General features: G+C 48.7%; 2 protein-coding genes and 1 long non-coding RNA gene across 6 annotated transcripts; 1 reads left to right on the top strand and 2 right to left on the bottom strand.

Moving 5' to 3' along the window:
• Positions 1-3,303: 3,303 nt before the first annotated feature.
• LOC131740713 (uncharacterized) lies at positions 3,304-16,928 on the bottom strand. 2 transcript variants are annotated; one of them, XR_009330977.2, is made up of 3 exons: positions 16,283-16,928; positions 4,868-4,958; positions 3,304-3,464 (listed from the first exon to the last, which is right to left on the bottom strand). It is a non-coding gene; the product is annotated as an uncharacterized lncRNA (long non-coding RNA). The 2 variants fall into 2 exon arrangements; XR_009330976.2 differs by lacking the exon at positions 16,283-16,928 and having other exon boundaries at positions 4,868-5,002.
• Positions 16,929-21,392: 4,464 nt separating this feature from the next.
• BLCAP (BLCAP apoptosis inducing factor) lies at positions 21,393-23,248 on the bottom strand. The gene has a single exon (XM_059036842.2). It carries the CDS (start codon positions 23,158-23,160, stop codon positions 22,897-22,899), a length of 264 nt encoding a protein of 87 aa, XP_058892825.1. The 5' UTR covers positions 23,161-23,248; the 3' UTR covers positions 21,393-22,896.
• A 1,870-nt stretch (positions 23,249-25,118) lies between these two features.
• NNAT (neuronatin) lies at positions 25,119-27,570 on the top strand. 3 transcript variants are annotated; one of them, XM_059036838.2, is made up of 3 exons: positions 25,161-25,321; positions 26,254-26,334; positions 26,563-27,570. In XM_059036838.2, exons 1-3 carry the CDS (start codon positions 25,250-25,252, stop codon positions 26,653-26,655), a joined length of 246 nt encoding a protein of 81 aa, XP_058892821.1. In that variant the 5' UTR covers positions 25,161-25,249; the 3' UTR covers positions 26,656-27,570. The 3 variants fall into 3 exon arrangements, with proteins under 3 accessions (XP_058892822.1, XP_058892821.1, XP_058892823.1); XM_059036840.2 differs by having other exon boundaries at positions 26,254-26,329; positions 26,563-26,878; XM_059036839.2 differs by lacking the exon at positions 26,254-26,334 and having other exon boundaries at positions 25,119-25,321.
• Positions 27,571-27,915: the final 345 nt, after the last annotated feature.

The raw sequence follows: 27,915 nt of genomic DNA, 5'->3' as shown, positions 1-27,915 counted from the left end.
GGGTTCGTGCCCCGGTCCGGGAAGATCCCACATGCCGCGGAGTGGCTGGGCCCGTGAGCCGTGGCCACCGAGCCTGCACGTCCGGAGCCTGTGCTCCGCAACGGGAGAGGCCACAACAGTGAGAGGCCCATGTACCGCAAAAATAAAAAAAAAAAAAGAAGGCAGCTGGGGCTTGAGTCGTCGAAGGTGCAACTGGGCTTACTGTGCAAGATGGCTCATTCACACAGCTGGCCGCCACGGCTGTTGATCGGAGCGCTCACTTGTGGATTCACCACAGGGGTTGGACTTCTCACAACATGGCAGCTGGGTTGCAAGAGGGAATGTCCCAAGACCAAGTGTTTCAAGATGCCTGTGTGGAAGCTACAACGCTCCCAATGACCTAGTCTCCCAAGTCCCAGAATGTCTTTTCTGTTATTGGCCCTATGTTCTATTGGCCAAGTAAACACTAAGGGCAGCCCAGATTCACAGGGAGGGAAAGGATACAGACTCTCCCTCTTGATGTGAGGAGTAGTGTGTGCATACAGGGAGGGCAGGAATTGATGGTGGCCATCTTTGGAGACTCGTTACCATGGCCACTCTCTCCCCATTCAGTCAGAGTTTTGGGGGAGAATTTGGGTTGTTACAGCATGAAGGCAAAGAGAAAGTCAGTCAGTGGTTTCAAATAGTCTCTTGAAACCTACAACAGAGACATGGTGTTTGGTTGTGGTCACTGGTCTTTTGTACAGAGAAAAGAATCCAAGAGACTCAGAACTTGAAACCGATGCCATGAACAGCAAATAGGGAAGAATGCAGAAGCTGTCCTTCTGCCTGTGAGGGATAAAAGTTTGACCAGCTAGAGAGAGGAGGGAAATCACATGGAGACAGAACTAACAGTAGATGCTAGATCTCCCAAAAGAAATTTGGGGCTATCCCAGAGTAGAAGGGGATATTGCCTGGTTCCTCATGGTGTCTGCCAGGAGACCAACACCTCCCAGCAAGGGCTGGAGAGGTTGACAGCCCTGACGGGAGAAGGTGTTTGACAGATGGGCCTGGGGGTGTCCTTCACAGTCCTCTGTGTCCCTGTAGCAAGGTGATCATGATGAGGGTATAGGGTAGAGCGTGAGTGTAGCTGGTGGACTTGGAAATGCTTTGTGGTCAGGGCAAGGGTGCGCTGGGGACATCTCGGTTCAGTGGATGGCAGTAGATAGAGCCTGGGATCCAGAATCAGATGTACACCCTGGGACCAGGGCAAAATAGGAGAGCCCAGAACATGGACCACCCTCAAGGAGAAGGGAAGCAGCGGTGGAAAGCGGAGAAGCTGGAAGAGGACCAAGAATCTACTTAAGAGACTCAGGGAATGTCCAGATGTGACTGCATTTACCTCAAACCGACTAAGTTTGCGCCACTGAACAGAAAAGGGGGGGGGTACGAGTGACCTTGAGTCATGGAGAAATAAAGAAACTGTACTTTGGCAATACAGCTGTATCTGTTTGTGGCAGTTTCTGGGCCAGCAAACTGGGGCCATCTTCAACTTTTCATCTTCTCTTATCTCTCATGCTTGGTTGGCCCCGGGGCTCCTATTTCTACTTCTAATCGTCTCTTCAATCCACCTCCTCGCCACCTGCCGCGTTATTTAGCTCAGCACCGCATCCCTTCTCACCTGGACAGTTGCGGCTGCCTCTTAGTTATTCTCCCTGCCTCCAGGCTTGTGGGGGGCCGCTTCAAACCCTTTTCTGCAGGCAGCCAGAGGGGTGAGAGGACTTATTTATTGTTTTCTTTACCTAGACCAATGCAAAGTCTCCCGGAAAAACATTTTGCTGTCCCGTTTTGAACGAAGTTCACCTTCTTATTACATTACCCACCTTATTGGCCATCACCGATTGCCTCTTAACCAAATTCCTGCACTCTCACCTCGGGCTCTTTTGGTCATGAACCTGAGGGATGGAAAACATCAGTAGCCATGAATGCCAGCATGTGGAGAAGCAGGTCTGGGAGGGTGGGGCTGGCATGTGGTGAGACATGGAGACACGGAGATGGGAGAAGAAGGCTCTGACAGTCAAGTCTCTGGCTTCAGGGGACCTGGACGCCCAACTAGCCTGCTTAGGGTTTGGCTACAGAAGCCAATCAAGTTCTGTTTCTGTCTGAGCTGGTGTGAGTTTTTTTTCACTGGCAAAGAAACATGACAACATGAAAACGTGATCACATGGGTCTCTCTGCTTAAGCACGTTCACTGGTTCCTCACTACCCTTGGGATAAAAGCCCAAATTCCTCGGTGTGACACACACGTCACTGCTCTCCCTCGTGTTGCATACAGGCCCCAAACCTGTGTGCCCCACACATGCTGGACTCATTTCTGTCCTTGGTGTATCCCATGGAGGTTGCTGGCCTCATGGGGACCAGGTAAGAGATGAGATCCACGCCTACTCTGCCTGCTCCCCTCACCTCCCCCCAGTCTCGCAGCTCTCAAGTCTTTTGAATCCAAGTCTTTATCTAGGATTTCACCTGGGCAGTCTCTTCTAAACTCTGGGCCCTTTCTTTTCCCATATCAAAACTTACCTCTCTCGGGCTTCCCTGGTGGCGCAGTGGTTGAGAGCCCGCCTGCCAATGCAGGGGATGTGGGATCGAGCCCTGGTCTGGGAAGATCCCACATGCTGCGGAGCAGCTGGGCCCGTGTGCCACAGCTGCTGAGCCTGTGCTCTGGAGCCCCTGAGCTGCAACTACTGAGCCCGCGCACCACAACTACTGAAGCCCGTGCGCCTAGAGCCCGTGCTCCACAACAAGAGAAGCCACCGCAATGAGAGGCCCGCCCACTGCAACAAAAAGTAGCCGCCGCTTGCCGCAACTAGAGAAAGCCCGCGAGCAGCAACGAAGACCCAATGCAGCCAAAAATAAATAAAACAAATAAATTTATTTTTAAAAAAGCCCCCAAAACCCCCAAAATCTTACCTCTCTCATGTTTTATCTCCTAAGAACTTGGGTCTTTGCATTTTTTAATTGCAAAAATAATTTGTGGACATCTTAGAAAATTGCTAAGTACCCAAAGTACCCAGAGGCAACCACTGTTCACATCTTGATACACTTCTTATCAGAACTGTTTTAAAACAAGTCTTCTGTTTCTTTCCATGTAATACATACACATTGTTAAAAAAAAAAATCCAAGAGGATAGAAGAGCAGCCTTCTCTGCCTTCTCTCCATCCCCAAACTCTCACCCCAGAGTATGTGATCTGTTCCTTGAGGTCACCTCTCAGCTCTAAGAAACAATTAGATCCCTTGCATTAGGAAGGATGCTTTCACCAGCATCTAACAAAAAACCCGAGAGTGGCTTAAACAGCAAGACCATTTTATTTATTTCAAAGAAAGTCCAGAAGTCAGTGGTGCCAGGTGTCCGAACTGAGTCAGCACAGAGTTGCATCTCCTGGCCTTCCCCTCCTGGGCACAAGATGGCTGTCAGAGTTCCAAGTATCATGTTTTCACCCAACAGCACCTAAGCAGAAAGGAAGGGGCAGGACCAACAAAGCTCTCCAGATGCATCTCTTTAACCAGGGAGGAAAGTGCTTCCTTGAAGCTGCCTGACAATGTCCACAAGATCCTAGTCAAAATCGGGTCATGAGAGTTTTCTGACCAGCATCTATGATACCCTATTTCTAAATAGTTCATAAGACCCACTGATGTCCCATGATTAGGCTTTGGGTCACTTGGAAACTACTCCCCTCCATCCCTGCTTCTCCCACCACAGCTGTCAAGTACCTCTGTTGGTTATCTTTTTAATTTTAAGAAACCTACCTGCCCCCTTCACTCCTGACTCCACTGTGTGTCCACAGACGCTCCTGTGCCTCCCATTACCGTCCCTGTCAGTCCTCCGATCCCTTCCCTTCACTGCTATCTCCCAGCTTCTACATCTTTACTTTCACATCTGCCTATGGTTTGGCTACAGAAGGTCGCTGGTCATCACATCGTGATGGATGATAATACTGACATGCCATTCTGTAACCATAATAAAATCCAGGTCAATACAAAAATTGAGTATCAGTGAAAAGTGAAAAGGAAAAGATAAAATTCTCATTACTTGAGACAACTATACCATGTAACTTCCTGTGGGTACCTACCTATGGATTTACAAATTTTTAGAAAGTCTAGAAAAGTGTACATTGGGCCCATTACAGTAGCAGCCCCTGGGTAAGAAGGAAATGGGATGGCAGTGGGTGGCCAAAAGGGACTTTAGATTCATCTGCAATGTTCCATTTCTTAAAAAGGGGAATATATTCATGTTGTGCTTGTGTCATTAAACTTTAATTTGAAAAAATTCCCATTCATTTTCAGCTAATTATGCCAGCTCTGTGTGTTTGGCAGTGCTTGCACGTCTGTGTCCAGGAAGGAAGAACGTTTACTTTGTGTGTGTCTATGAATGAAGTACAGTGATTAGTGGATTAAAAAAAAAATGTAGCAAGCAAAAGAAAAACAAAACAGGGGGTGCAGAGAGAACTCATTCACAACAACAATAAAAACTATAGGAATAAACCCATCAGGAAATTGGTAGGTTGGTTATGGAGAAAACCATAAAATGGGACTAAAGGGCAGACAAGATGGTCAGAATGAGTGCAGGGCTATACTGTGTTCATGGATTGAAAGACTCAGGATTGTACTGACGTTGATTTTCCCCAAATTAATCTTTAAATTCACAGAACTTGACAAGCGGGTTTTAAAATTCATGTGGAGGAGTTAACGTGCAGTAATAGTTAGCTGAGTTAATTGAACAGGAAGCACAATGAAATGGAGCATTTTACTTAACAGATATCAAAAGGTGGTCTCAAGCTAGAGCAGATAAAACAGTCTGATGCAGACAGAAATATATAGACTGGTGAAAGAGAACCAGCGCCTCAGACCTACCTAGACGTGGCAATTCAGTATATGAGGGAGTTTCACTTCAGATCAGTGGAGAGAGAAGGAACTAGACAGTCCGTCATGTTGCAATAATCAGCTGTATGTTTGCAGAAAGGTTAGATCATATCTCATTTCAATCATAAACATACATTCCAGCTGCATTAAAGACCCAAATAAAAACAAAATTACTAGAAAGGAATACAGAGTATACTTAAACTTTAGGAGTAAGAAAGGCCTAAACATGATATATAAATACAAGGAATAAAGGAAAAGATGGATAAATTTGATTATGTCAAAATTGATAACTTCTGTCTAACAAAAGCCCCTACAAAATTTGAAGGCAACAGACAAGCTGAAAGAAAACATTTGCCATATATATATATATATATATATATATATATATGCATACACACACACACACACAAAATTAATATCCAGATTATATTAGGAAACTCAAAAATCAATAAGATAAAGACAACCTAATTTTTTAAATGAGCAAAAATAAACAGATCAATCAGAAAAGAGAAAATACAGATGCCTAAAACACATATGAAAATCTCACTAGCAAACAGGTATGTATAAACTTTAAAAAATGATTCAATTTTTCACCCAGCAAATTGGCAAACATTTAAAACAATCGCTTATGGTGTGGGGAGTCCTCCCATACCCTCTGGCTGGAAGTTTAAATGGTACAGAAATTATGGAGGACACTTTGGTAACGTCTAAAACTAAAAATGTGGAAACCCTGAGAACACAAATTCCACTTCTCAATCACTACCCTAGAGAAACATTACAGAAGAGGCACGTGTAAGACTGTTTTCTGTGGTGCTGCTAATGATGGAGGAAAGAAAAGGATGCAACTAAATGTCCATGGATCTTAGGAAGGAAAAATGTAGCACATTCATGGGAATGAATATAACACAGCTACTAAAAGGAACTGGCAGGAGCTCTCTGTATCAGTATATCTTAGAAATATAAGACGGAGTGAAAAAACACAGCTTACAGTAAGATCTCTATAGAGTGGGATGATTCATTCAAAATACCTCCATCGATACTTACATTTCTACGGAAGGAGACTCATAAAACTGCAGGGGAGGGAGGGAAACTAGGATTTCAGAGGGTGGCCAGAGGAAACTTTACTTACACTCATATTGTCCTACTTTCAAAAGGAAAATGTATTCATGCTTTACTTCGTTAATTAAAGTATGATCTGAAAAGACTCTAATTTGTTTTCGGCCAATTATGCCGGCTCTGTGTGTTTGGTGGTGCTTGCATATTTGTGCCCCCGGAGGAAGAATGTTCACTTTGCGTGTGTGTCTGCAAGTCAAGCCCACTGGCTGGTAAACAGGTTGAAATGAAATATGGAAAAACAAGGGCCAAACAGATAAAGGGAGGGGAGACCCTATTCATAGCTGACAACAAAACCTGTAATAAACCTAGGAATAAATTTATCAAGAAATATGCACGACTTTAGAGAAAACCGTAAAACTTCCCTGAAAGACGTAACAGTGACCGGAACTGAGCGGTAACAGCAACGAGCATTGGCAGAAGACTCAAATATGATAAAGGTGCCAATTGTCTTCAAACTTACCTAAAACTCAATGTGATCCCAATTAAAATCCCAGCAGAATTTTTCCTGAAACTTGACAGGCTATTTTAAAATTCATGTGGTGGGACAAATATGCAAGGATGATCAAGGCAATTTTACAAAAACAACAAAGAGGGTGGGATTTGTCCTGCCAGTTAGCAAAGCATATTATCAAGCTCAGGAGTAGACAAATAGATCAGTGGACCAGAAAGAGCCCTGACATAGACCCGCATTGGAATTTAGTGTCAGGCAGAGGCAGCAGTTTTAAATCAGTGGAGAAATGATATATTATTCCATAAATGGTGTTGGAACAATTACCTATCCATTTGGGAATGGGGAGGAATTAAAGTTAGATCCTAAGATTTGTGCATATGGAATTTATTTTTTGTATATAGTATAAGGGCTTAAATATGTATGTATACAGAAACTATAAATTTCAGAGAAGGAAATACAGTAAATACTTATGACCTTGATACAGGGAATACTTTCTTAAATAAGACTGTAAAAATGGCCTAAAAGTAAGATTGACAAATTTGATCGTATCAAAGTTAAAATTTCTCTAAGACAAAAAGATACTACACAATTAAATGACACAAATCACAATGTAGAAAACATCTGCAATATACATGACGAAGTATCAATATTCAAATAAAGAGCTCTTAAAAATCAATAGCAAAAAGACAAAAAAACCTTAAAAAAAAAAGAAAAGAAACAGGTAAAGGATATGTACAAGCAATCCAGAGGAGGAAATGAAAATGGACAGTAAACACATGAAGACTTCAGTCTTGCAGATAATTCAGAAAAATGCCAACAAAAGCAAGATACTATTTCTCACTCATCAGACTGGTTAAAAATGGAAAACTTGGACATGGTCTGGGGAAATGGACACACACGCTGCTAGCAGGAGATTACATTAGAAGGCAATTTGGAGAACACTTTAGAAATTTCTATTAGAATTTAAGATACGAATACCCTATATGACCCATCAGTTCCATTTCTAAGTATCTATCCCAGAGAGATACTTGTACATGTGCAAAATGAACAAATATAAGATGCTCTTACAGGTTTGTCTTAATGTAATGACACTGGAAACACTTTAATAGTCAATAAATAAAAAACAAGAAAATCAAACATGGTGTAACCCTAAGGCCGCCAGTCGCCAGCTGCAAGGAACACTGTGGTGGAGCACGTCGGCTACACCAGGAGTCCCACAGGGCGCACTAAGCTGAGAGCATCACCTCCAGCTTGTACACATCATGTCTGTGCAAACAAACACACGAAAAGAGAACAGAAGATGTGTTTCAATGGGCATTGGAAAACATTTTGGATGAACAGCAAAAGCCTAAGAGCAGCTACCTCGGGAGGGGGAGAGGGATCTAAGGGCGGGGGGCTGTTCAGTAGAGACTTCTTTATCTGTAATACTCTAATTTTATTTAAAGGAAAACGTATTCATGTATTACTTATATAATTAAATTTTAATTCAAAAATTCTAATTCATTTCCAGCCAATTAGTTCTACTTTATATGTGTGCTGTGCTCTCATTTGTGTGCCCAGGGACAAAGCACATTTACTCCGAGTGTGTGTCTGTGAATGAAGCATCGTGATTAGTAAATTGATTAAAATTTGGAAAGCAGAAAGAAAAAAGAAAAACCTTTTACACTCACAAAAGGAGCAAAACTGATAAGGTACTCAGGAATAAACCTAATAAGAAATGTGAAAAACCTTTATGACAAAAGCGACCAACCTTTATTAAAAGGCATTAAAAATCAAACCAAACAAATAAGACTTCGATTTAATGGAGACACATACCATGTTCACGGATGGGAAGAACTGATATCCTAAAGATGTTATTTCTCCCTTCAATGAAATCCCACACAAAATTCCCACAGGATTTTTTTCATGGAACTTTGACAAGCTGATTCTAAAGCGTATATGAAAAAGTAAATGTGCAATATGACCAAGGTAATTTTAAAAAAGAGTAAAGGGCAAGGAAGGGAGGGGTGCTTAACTTACTGGCTAGTAAGATAAAGCTTTTGCTCATTAAAATCTGGTACTGGCCCAGAAGTAGACAAACAGATCAACAGACCTGAACAGAGTGTAGACACAGGGAACTGGGAGAAAAGATAGTGTTGGGACAATAAATGGTGCTTAGCCAACTGGTTATCTATTTGGAAAAAGATCAAATTAGATCTCTGTGTCACACCACACACGGAAAGCCGTTTCAGATGGGTTGAAGAAAAACCTTTTTAAAAAATACAGAGGGCTTCAATGTAAATACAGAATGTATGTATCATTTATGTGGGGGGGAAGTCTCTTAGACAAGAATGCTACCTGCTCTAGTGCTAGCACTGCAGATGTTATCACCGCAGTTTGATATGACGCTTTAATATCCTGTCTCCAGTCGGACCGTACCTCCAACCTTCCGCACGTGCCTGCGAAGCGTCTCTACCTGGACCTCACAGACCCCTCTTCCTCTCCCTCTCAGCTCAACCTGGTCCTGGGAAGAAGGACTGGGATCCTGGATGGACTGAGGTTGAATCCAGCTCCTGCTACTTGCGCTCTATGTCAGAAAGGCGCTTGCTTCTCCAGTTTCTGTTCCCTCCTCTATGATGTAGGGTGATGCTCTGTTGCTTGTGGGGGAAGGTGAAGTTCACATGAGATGATGAATGTGAACATGCATAAATGGCACAGAGCTGATAAGGATGAGGAGAGCCGACCTCTCTACTTTTTCTCCACCTACCCACCCGCGCAAACCCCTGCCATCATGACTTAATACCCTAATTCTTTCCTGCATCATAATTCCGGAGAATCGTCACAGATTCTTTCTGGTCAAAAAGTGTGAATGTTGACTTCAGATTTTTCATTCCAAGGCAGATAGTATTGATTCAGCACCCAAAGAGCTTACTGCCTGTTGCTAGGTGCTGAGAAACACAAAAAATAAGAAGACAGGATCCCAGCCATGAGACAGGATAAAAATGGTGCTAATTAGAGCTGTAGTTGGTACATAGGTCAGATAAAAGCTCCCAAAAGAACATGGAGATCAAGTTACTCTCTAAAAGGTAAATAATTAAATTTTGCCCCATTCAGTCAAATACACATTATTGCCCCAAACTAATTTATCCATCACCACACTTGAACCCAACCCCTGTGGGAACTCATTTCACTAATTGTCTCCATCCTTAATCACTCCATTACTCAGGCTCCCTTCCCTCAGAATATTCATATGCCAGCACTGCTCTTTCCTTGAAGACTAAAATTTAATTTAAAGGGCCTAGACTTTGCTGCCTCTCTCCTTCCTCTCCTTAATCACCCCCCCACCCCCCCGCACAGCTGCCTCCGTTAAGGTCCCCAGAGGTCTCCCATGGGCCCTGGGGGTGGCAATCAGCAGGGACCCCAGGCTGCCCAATTCCAGGGGCACTATGGTGATTGTGCAGTTGCACATCGGAGGAGCTTGTGGATGTGCCCTTGACCCCTGACCTTTCTGCATATACCCACTGATGACCGCTCCATCTTTCTGCTGAAAGACCCCTCTGGCCCTTTCTTTTCTGTACCTTAGGAGGGTCGTTCTTTCCTTTTACAGGCCCCAGTTGTTGGTGCCTGGCCTCTCCTTCCTCAGCCTCCCTCATCCCCTCAGAATGCTCCAGAAACCTGATACCACTTCAATTCACACTTCCACTCAGGACCCCTCAGGAGTTCTGAACCGGTCTCACTCTGTGTTCCAGGTCCATGCATTCAGCCACCTCTTCCCCATGTCCCAGCTTGGATGCCTCAGCTGTCTACCACCAGACTTGGGGTCTGCCTCACAGGCATAGTTTCTTTGTAGAAAAGCACTGCCAGGCCACCAGTAAGGCAAGCCAGAAACTCAGGGGACTTCTGGAATACCTCCTCCTTTCCCTCCCCCTCTTCAATCCATCCAGCACCAAGACTAACCAGAATGTGTTGTGTCCAAACAGACAGAAGCTTCCTAACTGGTCTCCCTAAGTCTACCCGTGATTCCTCTGACTGCTCCATGGACCAGCCAGAGTCTCAGATCACAGGAAATACTAGGGCAGGCCTCAGGTACGCGTCCCTTGCTCTCAGGGTGGACACAGGAGCTCAGCCCTGGCCTCTAAAGCTCTGCCCAGCCAGCACTGCCTGCCTCTGGTCTCACAGCACCTCGCTTTGCACACACTGTTCTCTCTGCTCCGAGTGCTCTTCTCCAATTTGTTCTGTCCAGTTAACTCTGTCTCCTTAACTTGGTTCAAGTGTCACCTCCTCAGGGAAGCCTCCAGGAGTTGGCCTAAGGCAGGTCCCCTTGTTGTGCACCCTCCAGCACTTGGTACCTTTCTTTCGGAGTGCCTGTCGAAAGTTATACATTTATGTGTGTGATTATCTGATTCACATCCTTCTCCCCTACTACCATACGAGCTCCATGAGAACAGGAAATCTGCCTATTTTAACTCATTCACCACAGAATCCAGTGCTAGGCACAATGCCAGGCACAAAATAGGTGGTAAACTAGAATATGTAGAATGAATAAACTTTTGTTGTCACTAAACAACACGTCACATTTGAGCATTGACATCTGCCTATGAACTTGCTCCTGTCTTTCCTACGCTCAACTTTCCCACCGCTGTCCTTCATATCTCCAAGTCTTCTTTCCAGATTCCTCAAAGGACTCTTGGTGACAGATTCACCTCTCCCTCACATCTCAACATTATTTAAGCTTATGCCCCGTCACTCCTCCAAAATGCTCTTATTAAGGTCATCAAAAGCTTACTCATCATCAAATCTAAAGAAAGAAATCCTGTCTTTATCTTATTGGAATCCTCTGCTGCATTTGACAGTGTTGATTACTTTCTCCTTGAAACTCTTCACTACCTTGGTTTCCATGGCAACCCACTCTTCCGGTTGGTTGTCGCATGTCTCAGGCCTTTCCTTTTCTTTCCCCTTTGTTGCCTACCCACACCTTGATTGGTTCTTCAAATGTCACTGTAACTCATGATTCTGCCCTGGGCCCTGCCCCATTCTCTGGTGATCTCATTCATTCTCCGGGTTCCCATTTACTCGAGTGGTCATGGCCCTGGGCCAGTACTTCCAGCAGAATCTCTTCCTGAGCCCCAGACCCTTGATCCAAGTGCCTGCTGGGCTCCACTTGGCTATGACCCTGACCCCTTGGCTGTATCTGAGACCACTGTCTTGCTGTGGGGACATGCTGTGGGGACCATGCTGTGGTCCCCTTCCCAGAGGTGTCTCCACCGTCTACCCAAGACACATGGGAGTCTTTGTCTTCACCCTCTCTCTCCCCCTCACAGCTAATGATCCATCATTTCTGGTTTTTATCTCCTACAAGTTTTGGATCTATTTCCATCTCCACTGGTCTAGTTCAGGTCTCTCCCTCTCTTATCTGGACCCTGGCCTCCTAACAGGTCGCCCTGCCTCTGCCTGGTTACTTCCTTTTTTTTTTTTTTTGGCGGTACGCGGGCCTCTCACTGTTGGGGCCTCCCCCATTGCGGAGCACAGGCTCCGGACGCGCAGGCTCAGCGGCCATGGCTCACGGGCCCAGCCGCTCCGCGGCACGTGGGATCTTCCCGGACCGGGGCACGAACCCGCGTCCCCTGCATCGGCAGGCGGACTCTCAACCACTGCGCCACCAGGGAAGCCCTGCCTGGTTACTTCCTATAATGGATGTCTGGGGGTGGGGGGGGGGGTTGGGCTTTCTAGCATCCCTTATTCCACCCTAACAATGCTTGTTACACTTAGGGAGATTTCCTGTTCCTTATTTTACGTAGCTGTGGTGGGACACGGGTTGCTCTCTCACACAGAAGCCACAGAGGCCTCTCCTTCAGGTCTTGCCTCTCACCACCCGAGTCCTGTCAGAGGATGGCATGAGGCCCGAGCTCAGCCAGTTAGACCAAAGCTCCCTCTTGACCTCTCCCATTGCGGAGCACAGGCTCCGGACGCGCAGGCTCAGCGGCCATGGCTCACGGGCCCAGCCGCTCCGCGGCATGTGGGATCTTCCCGGACCGGGGCGCGAACCCGTGTCCCCTGCATCGGCAGGCGGACTCTCAACCACTGCACCACCAGGGAAGCCCTCCCTCTTGACTTTGGAAGAAAGAATTACTCGATGTCTAGGAGGCACCACCAACCAGGTAGTGGTGGTGAAGACCCTGAATGAAGCATTCAAGACTGTGTCCTATCCCCACCGACCTCAATGCCCATCATTCCTTCCCTCTATCCTGCCTCTCTGGGTCTCAGCTTCCTAACATGCGAAATAGGACTAATGGTAGCTGTCTGCCTCACTAGGGGAGGAAGAGTGGGTTTGCCATGACCAGATGAGACAATGGTCACAACCTCACCATGAAAACTATAAAGAGCTGTGCCCACACCAGAGTGCAGAGTGCATTTCCTGAGACCCAGACAGCCTCACATACAGACAGCTTGACTCTTATTTCCCTGTTTGTTAATTCCTTGGTGTTTGTTAATTCCTTGGTATTTGTCACAAAATCTTTGTGGTTAAAAAAATTCTGAACCTCCATTTCAGACATTTAATTTCAAGCAAAAAATAATTATTCTGTCTCTACCTAGCTCGCTGCCTGTTGCTAGGTACCGAAAGGTACAAAAATGAATAAGACACAGCCCCAGACATCAGGCAGGATGAAACTACTGCTAATTAGAGCTGTAGTCAGTACTGGGAGGGCAGAAAAACAACCTCCAGAAAAACACAGAGATCAGGTTACTTGGTAAAATGTACATGATTTAATTTTTCCCCTTTCCACGAACACAACTAATCCCTTCACCTATACACTTAATCCCACTGCTCCGGGGGCCCCTTTCATTACCTGTCCCTGCTCTTCTGTCCTCGCATAGCCCTCCTCCCTCCAAATGTCAGTGAGTAAGAAACAGCACCTTCTAGAAACTTCTGTCCTCTCAGGTCTCCCTTTTCCCTCCTGCTTTCTCAGCCAGTCTCCAGATCACCCCCACCCAGTTGGGCTTTGGCCCCTCCCCCAAAGCTGCTATGGCAGGGATCCCCAAAGACCAGGTCCACAGGATGCTCTCACCTCCCGACTTCTGTGCATCTGGCACATAAATGGCCACTCTGACCTCCGGAAACTCTCTCCTCCCTGGGCTTCTAGGGCCCCCACTTTTTCGGTCCTCTCCTCCGGCCACTCCTGCTCAGTCCCCTCAGCAGCATCCTCTTCCTGCATCCATCCCTAAAGTGTCAGTCACAGCTCAGAGTCTGGCCCTGCTCCGTGAACTCCGCACCTTCTCCTAGTTCTCCATCTACCCCCTAGGGAGATGTCCACACTTCCTCTGTGAGCTCCAAACTGCCATGTAGACTTTCTTACTTGACAACAGCTCTAGTTAAGGTCACCAATAGCCATTTTTCCTCCTTACCATCCATGCCCTTTGATCTTGCCTCTGAGTTATACAGACAAGAGGACTTTAGGTGACAGCCCTTTCAACCTCTTTTCCATCACGTCTATCCTTGTTTCCTCTCAGCCCAGCCCAGAATATCGTCCTGACCCAAATCATAGCTCTAGCAGCTTCTCCCCCATATTCCAAACTCCCCAGGACAGGTGCCATGCTGCCTGCTTTCCCTCCCACTTTCACTTTCCTCGGCCCACCTTGTGGGGGCTTCTGACCCATCTCCCATAGGAACTGCTCCTGTGAGGATCTAGGGGGTCCCTAATTGCTCCATCCAGTGGGCCCTCAGTCCCTACTTAACTGGCTTTTCTCTTTTGTCGGCTGATTATTCTCTCTTGGAAACGTTCCACATCCCTGGGTTTCCATGCCAACACAGGCTCCAGGTGCTTTTTCCATATCTTTCTGCTTTCTCTTTTGCCTTTGTGGGCTTTTCTTTCTCTCTGCCCACCCTTAAATGGGGGAGAGGTTCTCTGCCTTAGACCCCCTTTCTCTTCTCAGCTGCCACATTCTCCTAGGGCAGCTCACAAAAGTCCATGGCTGCACTTGCCATCAGTCACAACCCAAATCTTTCATTCAAATCTCTGCTGGGATCCAAGCTCTCTCCTAGCTCCTCACAGGCCATCTCCACCTGGATGCCCACCTTTCATTCCACTTGTCCAAAATTGAGCTCAACGATCCTCTTCTAGCCCCCCAAGCCTGTTCTTTCTCCTGGGTATTCTCCTATCTGCCCAAGACACAAACAGGGGAGGCATCCTTGACTCTCTTTCTTTGACCCTAGCAACAGTCAGTCAGCAGCTTCTCCTAACTTTATCTCTCTTCATCCTCTTGGCCCCCACCCTAATTCAGGCCTTGCCCTCTCTACCTGGACCAAAGCAATCATCTCCTCACTGGTTCTCACACCTCCAAATGTCTCCAAGTAACCAGAGTCATCATCTTAAAACAGAAATCTTACCATGGCACCTGCCCACTCAGAATGCTTCAGTGACTCCCTGTTGTCAAGAGGAAAAAGACCAAACTCTTCACCCTGCCTCTTATTTCACACCTTGACGACCCTGTCTATGAGTTCATCCATGATGCCTCTCACTTCTGTCTCTGCCCTCTACCTGAATAACTCCTACTCATCAAGGCACCTCTTCTAGGAACCTCCCTGGATACTCCCATAAAGCTTCACACTTGTGCCACCCACCCCAGCTGCTCCATGCTTTGCATGTGTCCCAAGCATATCTCTGGCCTTCTTACTATGTATCATTTTAGAATCTGTGTGTTTTTCTACCTCTTTGACTGTGTGCCCAAGAGCAGACAATATATCTTATTTATCTTCACATTTTAACACCCAGCACCATGCCTCACACAAAGTAGACACTCAATAAATGTTGTATAAATATATAGGCCATTTGCCCTTTCTTGAAACTTTCATCTCTCTCCTTTGACTATCATATTACTTTCCAAAAAGTTACACCAATTCACATTCCCCTTCACACTTAGTGCCTCTTCCACTGTATCCTCATCAGCATTGAGTATTCTTAAACTTTTTTTCCCCTAATTTGTTGGTGAAAACTAGTGCTTTTTTTGTTTTTTATCGTTGATCTTCTGTTATTAGTGAAATTGAATGTTTTTTCAAAAAATTTTGTCAGTTCTATTTCCTCTTCTGTAAACTGTTTACATGAATTACATACCTATCTGTTGCATTTTTACTGTTAAGGTTTTGTGTGTTATCTTTTACACAGTATGGATCTGCAAATAGTTTACCCACTCTGCCTTTTGGTTCTGCTTGTGATACTGACTTTGGAAATACTTGGTTTTGATGTATTCAAATTGGTTGGTCTTTGCCTTCTTGCATTTTGTTGCTCTTTAGCTTAGAGGGGCTCCCCCTTTCAGACACGTTAAATATCCAACTCCTTTTCTCTCTGTTTTTTTTTTTTTTTTTTCTCTCTGGTTTTTAATGGATTTATGTCTCCTTTCTGATCAAAAGTTTTTGAATTTGGGGGTGTGCTCTGAGGTGAGGTTGAGAATGGATTATTATTTTTCTTTCAATAGTCAGAGTTCCAACTTTGGACAAGTCTTCCCCTTGTGGCTCTGACACTGAGCTAAGTTATTCCTGGCTGATTATGGCATCAGGACCACAACATCCTCAGAGAATATGCCACCTGGACAGGGAACCAAAAGGCTATGGGAAGGTATGATTCTAGACACAATAACAATGAAATGCAGGGAAGCATTTAAGGGGTGGCAGCAGAAAGTCTTTCTGCAAGCCCTGCCAGGACAGTGTGTGGAAAGACGGTTCACCCACTTTGCCAATATGAGTGGCTGAATCTAGCTGGCACCCAACAAACAGTCCTGGAAGCTTCTGAATCTGCAAGGAAATGTTACTCGGGGACCACAAGGGAGGGAAAACCCAACCCCTCCCCTCACCTGCATCAACCTACCTGCATAGACTCTGCCAGGACATTTCACCATCAGCAAAAAAATTTCTCAGCCAGTTCCTGCCATGTTCAGTTTCCAGGGGGCTGCAGCCATCACCACGATTCCGCCATGCTCCAAGATGTGGACTGACCCAGATCCTGGGGTCACCATGTCCCTTGTCCAATTACTGTTCTGGGTACCAGGGCATCTGAGGGTGATGCTAGAGCTAGAAAGGAACTCAAGGATTATCTAGTCCAAGTGCTTCATTTTACACATGGGGAAACTGAGGCCCAGGGAGGGGAGGTGATTCACAGCCACCTGTTGCCACAGGAAGGATACCAGGCTATAGAGCCTTTTACAAGGTTCTTCTCACGTATCTCTTGTGACACATTAGTGTCTGTGATATGTGTGTGTAAAATACGAGCCTAGAGGCTGGAAAATACTGCCACTTCAGAGTTGCCAAGAGGAGACTTGGGAGGCAAACTGAATTCCCTCACTTCTGGGAGAGTGAGGGCCACTTAACTCCTTAGAGAGTCTAGAGATTGACTGACTGAGCCTTCCACCCATCCACGTCCCTGGCCAGCCAACCAGCAGGTTCTATGCCAGGCCTGGTCAAGGGCAGCACCAGGTACTGTGCCTGGTGAAGGGACAAAGATCAAGCCCCCACCCTCAAGGGTGGCGCAGGGCTTTGACAGCCAAGCTGAGTCAGGACCACAAGCAACAGGGAACCAAGGAAGGGCCATGTTTGTCTTCGTCCCTCAGAGACCCTCCCAAGTCTGCTTTGACTCCAAGATTCTTGACACTTCTGCACCCCAGAGATGTAAAGTTTATTCTTTAATGAAAAAAATCCTTTGATTAAATGCTTGTTTTAACATACTTTCTTTCAACCAATACCTTTAAGACTGAAGTAACAAGGATAAAGTTCACTGATACTTCACAGAAGATGGCTTTGGAAACGTTAAAGACTTCCTGGGCCAGCCCCTCCTAGGTGAACAGATGGGGAAACGGGGTGGGTGTCGGGGGGGGGGGGGGGCGGTGCCTGGAGAAGAATGAGCAGAGGAGAGCAAGGTCACATGGCAAGGGGGTGGGGATCAGGCCCAGGGCCCCAGCTCCCCGCCCTGCCCTAGAGGGCGGCCACTAGCAGTGTGGGGCAGGGATTGGCAGAATTTAGCTTAAGAAAAGGTGGTGAGGCGTCCCCCTGTAGACTCTCCACAAGTTGTCCAGGAAAAGAGGTGAGAGGCCAGAACCGCTCAAAGGGTTAGTCTGTGGGGAAGGTTCGTGCTTACCCCGTATGTGACAGGGCACTCACTCTCAAACATCCCCGCACCAGTTCCTCACGAGGAGGAGGCCGAAGAGGCAGTGATTTCTTTCCAAGAGGGAAAAACCCATGGACGGTCCTAGGCGAGCTGGTGGCCAAGCAGGGATGCAAAGCCAGGGTTCTGGCCTCTCAGGAAAGAGCACCGTGGAGGTGGTCCTCTCCCTTTTAGGATCTTGTCATTTCGGGGCTTGTAAAAAATAATTAAGGGAATTCATGTTGAGGTGCTGACATACGGCCTCACGAATGAGGTCTCTCCCTAACTCCACAAAGCCCCAATGACACAGCACGGTAATCATGCGCCTGCAGGACTGCCTCGATGCCCTCCCCCCTGCTGCAGGAGCTCCTCACGGAGGACATGGTCTTATCAGGTTCTGGGCTGGGCACAGGGCCTGGTGATGCTCCCTGCAGGAATGAATGAGTGGGAGAGCTGGATGATCAGACTGCATCCCTATGAAGCCTGAACCCAGTAAGGGTCGGTGGAGGGTGGTTGGGCACAGAAGAGAGGCAGTAACATTTGTGAAGACTTGGCCTTGAGCCAGGCTACAGGGGGTGTTACCACCTCTGTTTTGCCAGTGAGGAAACTGAGGCTCAGGGACGAGTGGTCAAAGAGGCAGGGGCATAGGGCCCGGGCTCCCCGAAACCTCATCGCTCAAGGTTTGTCGGTCCTAAAGCTGTTCCCCAAGTCCATGCCCACTGAGTCCCGAGAGGGAGACCCAGGGCTTCCGTCTGAAGCCTCCAGCTGCTGCTCAGCCAGCTCCTCCCCTTCATCTCGAGCCCGCTCTATAATCAAAGTTTTTCTCGCGGTATGGAATTCTCTCCCTGAAGCCTGGCAGACCAAACTCTGCCCCTCTTCTGGCTTTTAGTCAGGATCACCTTCCCTGGCTTGCTGAGGAGAGCACTGCTTAGTTCCTCCCTCTTTTCAGAGCAGTGACCCTTTCTCCCTTTAGGGGGTTGGGGGATGAGGGGTGAGCTTTGCAATAGATGCCAGGAGACTAGGTTCTGGCTCCGGCAGCCAGCTGAGCACAAGGGATGACCCCTCCGTGACCTCACTTCCGGCAGCTATTCAACGGGAGTCTCTCATCTTTCTCTGTCCCCCTCCCCAGCCTGCTCCTTCTCCTGCCTCCTCTCCTCACCCACCCTGGCTCCTTGGGTCTACTTCTCGCTGTCCCCAGTGATCTAGACGGGGCAGTGGCCTTCCTGACAGTCCTGCTGCTGTCACTGCTCAAAGGCTATCCTGTCCCTCTGAAAATCATCCCGCCTTAAATTAGCTGCTGCTCTGATGGGGTCAACCCCCTACTCCCATCAGATCCTTGTCTGTGATGGTTCCAGTCAGTTGGAAACTGAAGACTTCTCACTCAGGGCAGAGTTTGGGGGCCCGCCACCAACACATCAACCTTCAACCCCCTCACTATCTCCCAATACAGCCCTCCAGGGCAGCCAGATACTGGTGGTCCTTCATTTTGCTTTCAGCCCAGTCTCTTCAGCTGTAAGCAGAGATGCTTGATTAGATGGTGAGAAATAACGTCTCATTTGTTATTTCACTGCTCGCTCTAACATTTACACTTGTCCTCAGGTCTCAGCCTGAACATCAATCCTCCCCAGCCCACACCAGGTCCCCCCTAGACTCCTCTTAGGGCACCTGCCACAGTCCATATTATATCCATCTGTGGGATTATCTGCCCAAGGTCATCCCCTTTCCCATTAGTTTGGATGACTCCCTGATGGCAGAGATGGCCCACCTTGTCCACTGTGTGACCCCAAGGCCTGGTCCTGTACAGGGTTCTGACAAGTACCTCGGATTAAATAACAATGCAAGCCCCCTAGGGAGGTGGGGGGAGCCCAATCACTGCGGAAGAGAAAGTCTGCATGACCACTAGCACTCAACAGAGGGCTGAGTGAAGTCATCTAGGCAACTGGATCTCCAGGGAGAGGGAAGAGTCCAGGAAGGCTTCCTGACAGAGGCATACCTAGGCTCATGTCATTAAAGCATAAAGCATATGCACTGCTGCATATGCAGTGCCACCTTCCCAGAGTTCAAATCACCTTCCTCAAATGCATCCAGGAGGACCCGAAGTTCCTCGGAGAAAGGAGTCCCAGTATATTAGGGGTAGGAAGACTGTGTTTGCTCCAAAGCCCACATCTTACCTACAAGGAAACTGAGGCACAGAGCAGGGCACAGACCAGTTCCTAAAGAGGCCCAGACCCAGGCCTCATGGGATCTTGTGGTTACCAGTTACCACCACATGAGCAACCATTTCACACCAGGAGCCACGGCGACTGGCAGAATTGCAGGGTGTGGTTTTCTAAGATCTGGTACCCTGCTCTTTTCCAGAAGAGATATCCACTTCTCATTTTCCTGAAAGGCTTTTCAGGAAGAGGGGGCAGGGTGCTGCCGGTGCTGCCTTCGCAGGTGGAAAGCAGTGCTGGGCAGACAGAATGCTGATGTGGCATCACCTTGGGAAAGGGTGGGCTGCAGGCTCCCTGCTGGAAAGGGGCCACAAATCTTTCAGAGGGAGGCCTGTTTGTGACTCTTTAGTGAGCTTGACCTACGACAGAAAGCTGCTTTCTGAGGGAGAGCAAAGTAAGCAATAATCTTGGCTTCATTTATCATCCAGGTGCCTCCACGGGAGAGCGTGGCCACAAAAGCCTTGTTTGTTTGTTTTGTTTTTGGAATTTGCAGTTGTCTATTTTTTTAAGTCTTCCCACTAGGCTAGAGTCATGCGCTCCTGGAGAGTCAGGCCTGGGTCTTGCCCCTGAAATCCCCAGCAAGCCCAGTACAGGGGCTCAATGTTTGCTGAACAAACCATCCTTCCCGTGTAACACTCCTCAACCTGTCAATTTGCTGAACCACAAAATACATCCAGGAACACAGAAAAAAAAAAGAATGCAGAAGTAAAAACACAAAAGCATCAGATAGGAAAAATACCCAGCAGATATAATCAATAAGTTTGGTTCTCTGAAAATACCTCTAAAATGAACAAACCTTTGGCAAGTTTTGACAAAGAAAAGGAAAACCACTGATAGGCGATGGCAGGAATGAAAAAAAGGGATACACCGACAATGGGGAGATTGCAAAGGGCAAGAGAAAACTACACAAAACTTCATAGCAATAAATTACCAATCTAGGTATAACAGATGACCTTTTATGAAACAACCCAAGCCCTTTTACAACAATAAACTCTCACAACAGCCCTGTGCCTCGGACAGGCAGTGCTCCTGTTATGTTTTCTAGAAGGAGAAGAGATGGAGAGGTGGACACCCAGCACAGGGCCCTGGAAAGCCACCAGCTCTGTCTCAAAGGTCACGGCCATGGGAGCACGTGCACATTGACGGCACAGAACCACGCTACTCCCGCACTTCCAGCCATCGCCGGAGCCCCCTGTGTGGACGGCCAACCTTATTTATTTTTCCACTTGAAATGCCATAAGGGGTTTCACTTTATTTTTACTTCAAAAGCAGCACCATAAAAATTCTTGATGATTAGAGCTCCAGCTGTCTTAAGTTGTTTGTCAAGGGATCGGTTACTCAAATCTCCTACGGAGGGAAACAGTTTCAGGCGAGAAGCCATGGGAGCTGAGAAACGCAAATGTCTCATCTCTGAAAACTTTCAGACTCCCTCCTGTTCACCGCCTGGCCTGCCCCCTGCTCCCCCTCCCCCAATCCCACCATCTGCTCTCCAGAGAGCAGATCAAATTTTCAGCCTAAGGTACTGTGGCGCCAAGGACTCAGCCCCTCCATGCTACCCCCTGCCCCCAACCAACTTAGAAATCCAACACCACGACCCAAATGGACTGCAGCCACATAAAACCACAGACTAAAGTTTATAAAGCTTTATTAAACATTTCAAACAGCTGTGCAACGAACACACCAGAAATAAAAGCTCCAGAATAGCAGTCCAAATGTTCCACAAGTGTGGCCTCGCAGTCCCATTCCCTAGATGGACTGCCTCCAGTTCTGTCCTCTGCCTGGCCCACCTCCCTCCCCCTTCAGGCAAGAGAAAGATGGATGGTTTAGACTGGAAGGACAACCATGCTGATCGCCAGCGGGCAGGGGCCAGGAGACAGTCTCATTTGCCAACACTTCTACTGAAGCGCAGAAAAAGAAAAAAGCAAGTGACAGTCACAAAGTCTTCCCGTGTATTCTTCGTAACGTATACAGTCTATACGCGCAGGACCGGAGAAGCTCCTGGCATGAGGACGATGGCCACCGCTCCCCTCTGTCTCGTCTGAACCACCTCGGAGTCCAGTGTGCTGGTCGCTCTGCAATCCCCATACTAAATACCAACTGTAGCGGCCCCTGCAAGCTAGCTATTGCTACACCTCAAAATCACAACACGTTCGATAAAGCTTCTTTAAAAAGGATTTACACATGTACTTGTACACGTACGTATACACACACGCGCACGCACGGCACACCACACCAAAAAATATCCAAACACCTATCGGGATCGTGGCTGTTATGAAACACACAAGTACTCTCCCATTCACTCGGCTGGGGACTGCTAGATCTACGTAAACACGCCACACATCAATCCTGCAGAGCATGCATGGGAGACAAAACGAGGCCCCCTCCTTGCGACAGTTGAGAAAGGCAGGAGGAAGGGCAAAGGAAGCGAAGCTGGGTTGCTGAGCAGGAGCCCAGACCCCCAGGTGAAAGAGCAACATGTATCTGTTACTTCTTCCTTCAAAATGAAGTGGGGAAAATACTGAAGATTTGTGGACAGCAGTCAAGACACAATTCTGTCTAGCCTGCCGGCCAGGGAAGAAGGATGAAAAAGCGAGGCTCTCGGGCATCAGCAATCTCTTTATATTCGAGATAAGTGCAAAACTGAGCCCTGTCTTGGACAGGTGCTCCCCCAAAAAGGAAAGGGCTAAAGAGAACTAACAGGAAGCCAAGAGAGGGACGGAGGAGTCAGTAACACTCTGAGAAGGAAGGAACCCCTGACAAGGAAGGGTCACAGAGGTGACAATGAGACTGGCATTTTATCTGCCCGGATCATGCTGGGGCAGTTGACCAGGATGGGTGCAGGCTCCTCGTGGGAATGAGGCGAGGGGGGTGGCCATCCTGCCAGTCGGGGGCCAAGATGGGGACAGAACACACACAACCACAAGACCACCCACGACTACAGGACTCTACGATAAAAGCACCAGTCAGTGCTATTATTCACATTATAAGGATAAAACGTCACAGGCCAAAAAGGCGCCATCAGGAATGTGGCACCCGCAGGGCCGCGGGATTTGAAACTCCAATGCTTTATGACCTATGTCAATGCCTCCCCTCCCGTCTTCTGCTTCCTTGGAAAGCTAACTGGGCTGGCTGTTAGGTGCCCACAACGCCGGGGTCGTGTGCCGATTCCGGAAGCGGGGAATCGGAGCAGTGGTACAGGAAACAGTTTCCCCAGCAGCTATAGCAGATGAGGAACAGGGCTGCCAGGAAAACCAAGGCACAAATTGTGCAAGGCTTCCGTTCCAGGAGGAAGCTGAGCAGGTAGAAGCCCATGAACATGGAGTGGCTGAACCACAGGGCGGGGTTGAGGGGCTTGGGGATGAGGAGGACGGGCAGCAGCCACTGGAGGCAATACATGATCTCTGCTGGACAGGGCCTTCGCCAAGGCCACCGGGCACCGCTGCAGGAACCGACCTAATGGGAGCCAGCGGGCGCGGGCGGCTGCCCTCTGCTTTCTTCAACCCTCGCTCTCCAGGAGCTGAGCCGCTGTGGTCTCTGGCTGTCAGCCCGGGATCACCAAGGCAGCAGGGATCCTGAAGAGAAAAGTCAACACAACAGACAAACAGACACAAAACAGACAGACAGACAAAAAAAAAAAAAAAACAGGAACAGAATGTATACTTATTTGGAAAAATGGATCATGGTTAACAACAGCAAATGTGAATGCCCTTTCCTCCCTGCCCACCCATGGAAGTCTACTCCTCTCCAAGTCACCCTTTCCAGAAGCATCCTGGGTGTCTCCCCTTCTTGGGGGCTAGGCCAGTGGGCTCTAGGCAGGTCCGGCACAGTGGCCTGGCTTTGCCTGGGCCCTGCCCAGCAGAGATCATGTATCGCCTCCTGGGGCTGCGGCCCGTCCTCAAGGGACCCAGACCTCACAATACCGCCCTGTGGTTGCCACCGGACGGCCATGGGCTCCATGCTGTGACCCCTGAGGAATAAGAAAAGGATTCTGTATCTAGTATCTCTCACAGCAGGTGCTCAGTGGAGAGTTAAAGTAGTTAGCGGCGCAGTGCCGGCGGGAGATTGCCGGCAATGGATCCTTGCAAGCTCTGGGAAGGCGCCACAGCAGCATCACTGAATATTTTGTTTTAAGATGGCAGCCTAGAATGAGCTTGCCTTTTTCAAATAATCCGGCGTCATTTTGCCAAAATCAGCCAACTTCTTCGAAAGTCAATGTAGGGGGAAAAAAAAATCACCATGCTACTTCGTCCAAACTGACCTCTCTGGGTTCACTTGCGCTCTCCATCTGCTGCCGGCACTGTATAGAACTTGACCTCTATGAGCTTTTAATCAAAATTAATTGTCTATCCACATAGGGGCAAATGCCAGTTGGCCCCTGTACCAGGCAGTTTGCTGGAGAGAAGAAGTGCTCTCGAGCAGCGGGCCACCGGTGCGCCAGGGCCGCGCTCGCAGACCGCATTCCGGTCTTCGAGCCGCGACAGGAATCCGAGCGGCGGCAGCCACGACCCTCTGGCGGCAGTAGCAAAACCCTCCTGCAAGCTCCAGACGCCCAGCGCAACGGGTACAAAGAACCTCGCTGGCTGAGGAAGACCTACCAGAGCCTGGAGGGTAGGGGAGCAGAGGTTGAATTACCCGCCTAGCAGAAAACTATCCCAGAGCGCATTCAGACCACTTCTTTGGAGAGCTCATCCCATCCCTTCCACGCATACAAAGGCGCCATCCTTCCTACAGGGTAGACACCCGGTGACTATCGCTTTTGCACCTAGGGCTCAGTGCCCTGGCTCGGCTCCCTACAGCCGCCACCGCTGTAAATCTAGCAACCGTAAGAAGCGGGATGCGGGCATCAGGGAAAGGTTCCGCGCTCAGAGGCTCTCGCAAAGCAGAGGACGTGGTCTTCTAATACATCGGATATTAGAAAGGGAGTGCTGAGCGGGGGGCCTGTGAAGCCAAGGCTTCTGGAAGGGGCACCTGTTTTTGCTCCGCGGGGCAGATGATCCCTAAATTAGGTCCCCCTGTTTTTCCATCCTTGCCCAGGTGCGATCTGGCGCGGCACCGGACACTGGGCTCGAATTTGCAGGCCCGGGCTCGGAGAGATGGGCTCCGCTACCAAGGGGCGCGCACCCCTACTCATATCCTATGCGCTAACTCAGAGTTGCATTTCCCCTCCATTTTACATTAAAATTCAAACGCGGGCACAGCGGAATCTTCTGGAAAGGGGCTAAGATGAACTCAGGAGGCGGGGGTCGGTGTGGAAAGAGCAGATGGATTATTTTTTTTCCTCTCCTGACGAATGAGGAGCGCCCCCGGCCACCCCTCCTCACGGACACCCCCCCAAAGCACGCATGCGCACTTGGGCGGTGGGCGGATACTTAAGGCGCGGCCACCGCGGCTGCGGCAGTGCGCCCAACAGCGGACTCCGAGAGGCCAACGGACCTCGGAACCGGCAGCACTCACTCTCAACCACCCACCCACCACTCTCGGAACCATGGCGGCAGTGGCGGCAGCCTCGGCTGAACTGCTCATCATCGGCTGGTACATTTTCCGCGTGCTGCTGCAGGTAAGTGTGCCCTGGCTCTGGGTGGGAGAGGGTCGCGATGTGCGCCCCCTGAACCGGCAAGTCCGCATCTCAATTGCCGCATCCTGACCCGTCCTGTCCTGATTGCCGCGATCCCTGCCCACCCAAGTGCCGCGGCCGGCACCGCACGCCCCCGCCCATCCCCTGCGCCCTCCTCCTTGCGTAGACCCTTCCCAGTGCGCCCGCCCGGGAACAAAGAGTTGGGGCGCGGCGGGCGCCAGCCGCGGACGATCGCCGAGGCTCTTAGCGACCAACGTGGTAAGAAAATACCGCTACGTGAGACTCGACCCCAGGAGGGAGGCGGGGCACTTCTGTTTTGCGAAAAGAGACTTTACCGCTCACACAGCGGAATTTTTCCGCCTTAAAAAAATTGCGCATTGCGGGGAAATTTTCCTTTAGAAAATATAGTACTTGCGGGGGTGGGACAAAAAAATAAGTTAGAAAAAGGCACTTCTCAGGGGAAAAACAAAAACAGCACCCCACAAACAAGATTATAACAAATCAGAAAAACTCGCGGGAAAAAATGAATTAGAGAAAATGCGCATTGCAGGAAGAATAAATCAGACAAAAGCACTTGGCAGAAAAAAATGCATTAGATAAAAAGCGCCTTGCAGAAAAAATATTAGACAAAGGAGCTAACAAACTATGAATCGATAAGAACGCTTTGAAGAAAACAATTAGAGGAAAAGGTTCTTTGCAGGAAAAATAGAACAGAAAAAAAGCGCTTCCGAAAAAGGACAGTTCGCTTTATTAAAAAAAAAAAAATCAAATAGAGGCAAAGCGCTTTGTGTAAAAAGAAATAAATCAGAAGAATTGCTTTGCCCATAAAATCATCTACCCTAAAAGCACCCCTTGCAGGAAGAATTCCCTGCTAAAGGAATCCTTTGCCAAAGGAATCGCATATTTCCTTCAAGGTGTTCCTGGAATGCTGCATTTACTGGGTAGGATTCGCTTTTCGAAATCCTCCAGGGACACAGCCCATTGCGAGAAGTGAGGTATACCTAAGTTGTGGGTCCAATCAGCTTGCGGCCATGCAGCCTTCAGCACAGTTGGAAAAGCTCCAGCTGCCCTGACTCGTGGACAAGCTGCGCCCGCACCCGCCTCTCCTCATTGGACAGGCGGGCGGGGCAGGGGGCGGGGCAGGGGCGGGCACGGCAGCACTACAGACACGCTGCGGGTGCTCGGCCTCTAAGGGCAGGTCCTGGGTCTCTCTCTCGCCACAGGTGTTCAGGTACTCCCTGCAGAAGCTGGCGTACACCGTGTCGAGAACCGGACGGCACGTGCTGGGAGAGCGCCGCCAGCGGGCCCCCAACTGAGGCTCCAGCCCCCTCCCCTGGGCGGCCGTGTCACCAGGTGCTCCTGTGCAGTTCCACCAGCATGGGAGCCAGTGCCGCGCAGGAATGGGGCGTCCCCTGTGCCCTCTCGCCAGAGGAGCACTTGCCAAGGTCAGTGAGGGGCCGGTAGGCCCCCGGAGAAGCAGCACCGACAATGACGACAACACCAGATCCCTTCCCCACCCCTTTGCACCCGTCCTACTGCGGGTGGCATAGAGGGAGGAGGGGGGAATGGGGGGAGCAGACCCCGAGATCTGGGCACAGGCAACGCATTCAGATCTGGACCAAGTCGGGACAGTGCCATCCCAGCCCCACAGCCACGGCCATGCCAGCAGGCCGCACCACAGAGATCCAGACAACCACACCAGCCAGCAGAATGGACATTCCAACTTCACCAGCCGAAGCCCTGAATCTCCGTGCAGCAGACAAGTGACAACTGCGTGCCTGTGTGGCGGGACTGGAGGGCAGAGGGTGAGGGAGGAGGGTTAAGAAACAGAGCGGGGCCCTCTCACTGTCCCTTGCCTATGGCATCTGCATTCCAGCCTTGCTGCCTTTGCTCCCTCAGTTCCTCTTTCCCCCCACTCCCACCCAAAAGAAATGTGTCACTCAATTTGGACCTACTGAACAAGAAAACGAATCCCATCTTTGCCAAAACACCTTCTCCAAGCCCCCAGCCCCTCACTGATCTTGCATCCCCCAGGTCTCACGCAATTGTGGTCAATATTGTGGTAATCGCTAATTGTAATGATTGTATAAGTGTGCATTAGTTGTGTCTCCCCGGCTAGATTGTAAGCTCCTGGAGGACAGGGACCGCCTCTACAAAAAAATTAAAAAAGTACCTCCCTTGTCTCGCACAGTGTCCCAGGACCCTGCGGGGCGGTGGAGGCGCACCAAAAAGTTTTGTCTCCTGTGACTTCTTTTCCGGCTTCAACACATAATTCTAAGACTGGGCTGATGTGCCCATTGTGAAGTGGGCACTCTACTTGGGAGAGGGATGGAGGGGAAGCAACAAAATGGGAATAAACCTTCACACACCCAGTTCCATCTCAACACTGTCCTGAGATAAAGGACCACATCCCTGCACCACCACCCAAAGAAAATGGTGGACATCTTCACTTGTAGTCTCGGAATAAGGGACCACTTACACCTCCCCAAAGGTGTGGGTGCCTTCAGGTTTCCTGGGATAAGGGGCCTTGGCAAAAAATCAGTGGGAAAGATGGAAGGAGGGAAAAGATAGGAGGG

The sequence above is a fragment of the Kogia breviceps genome, chromosome 14, assembly GCF_026419965.1.
Source record: "Kogia breviceps isolate mKogBre1 chromosome 14, mKogBre1 haplotype 1, whole genome shotgun sequence".
Classification (NCBI taxonomy): Eukaryota; Metazoa; Chordata; class Mammalia; order Artiodactyla; family Physeteridae; genus Kogia; species Kogia breviceps.
Note: the sequence above shows the minus strand (reverse complement) of the source record. Positions and strands in the feature narration are given on the sequence as shown.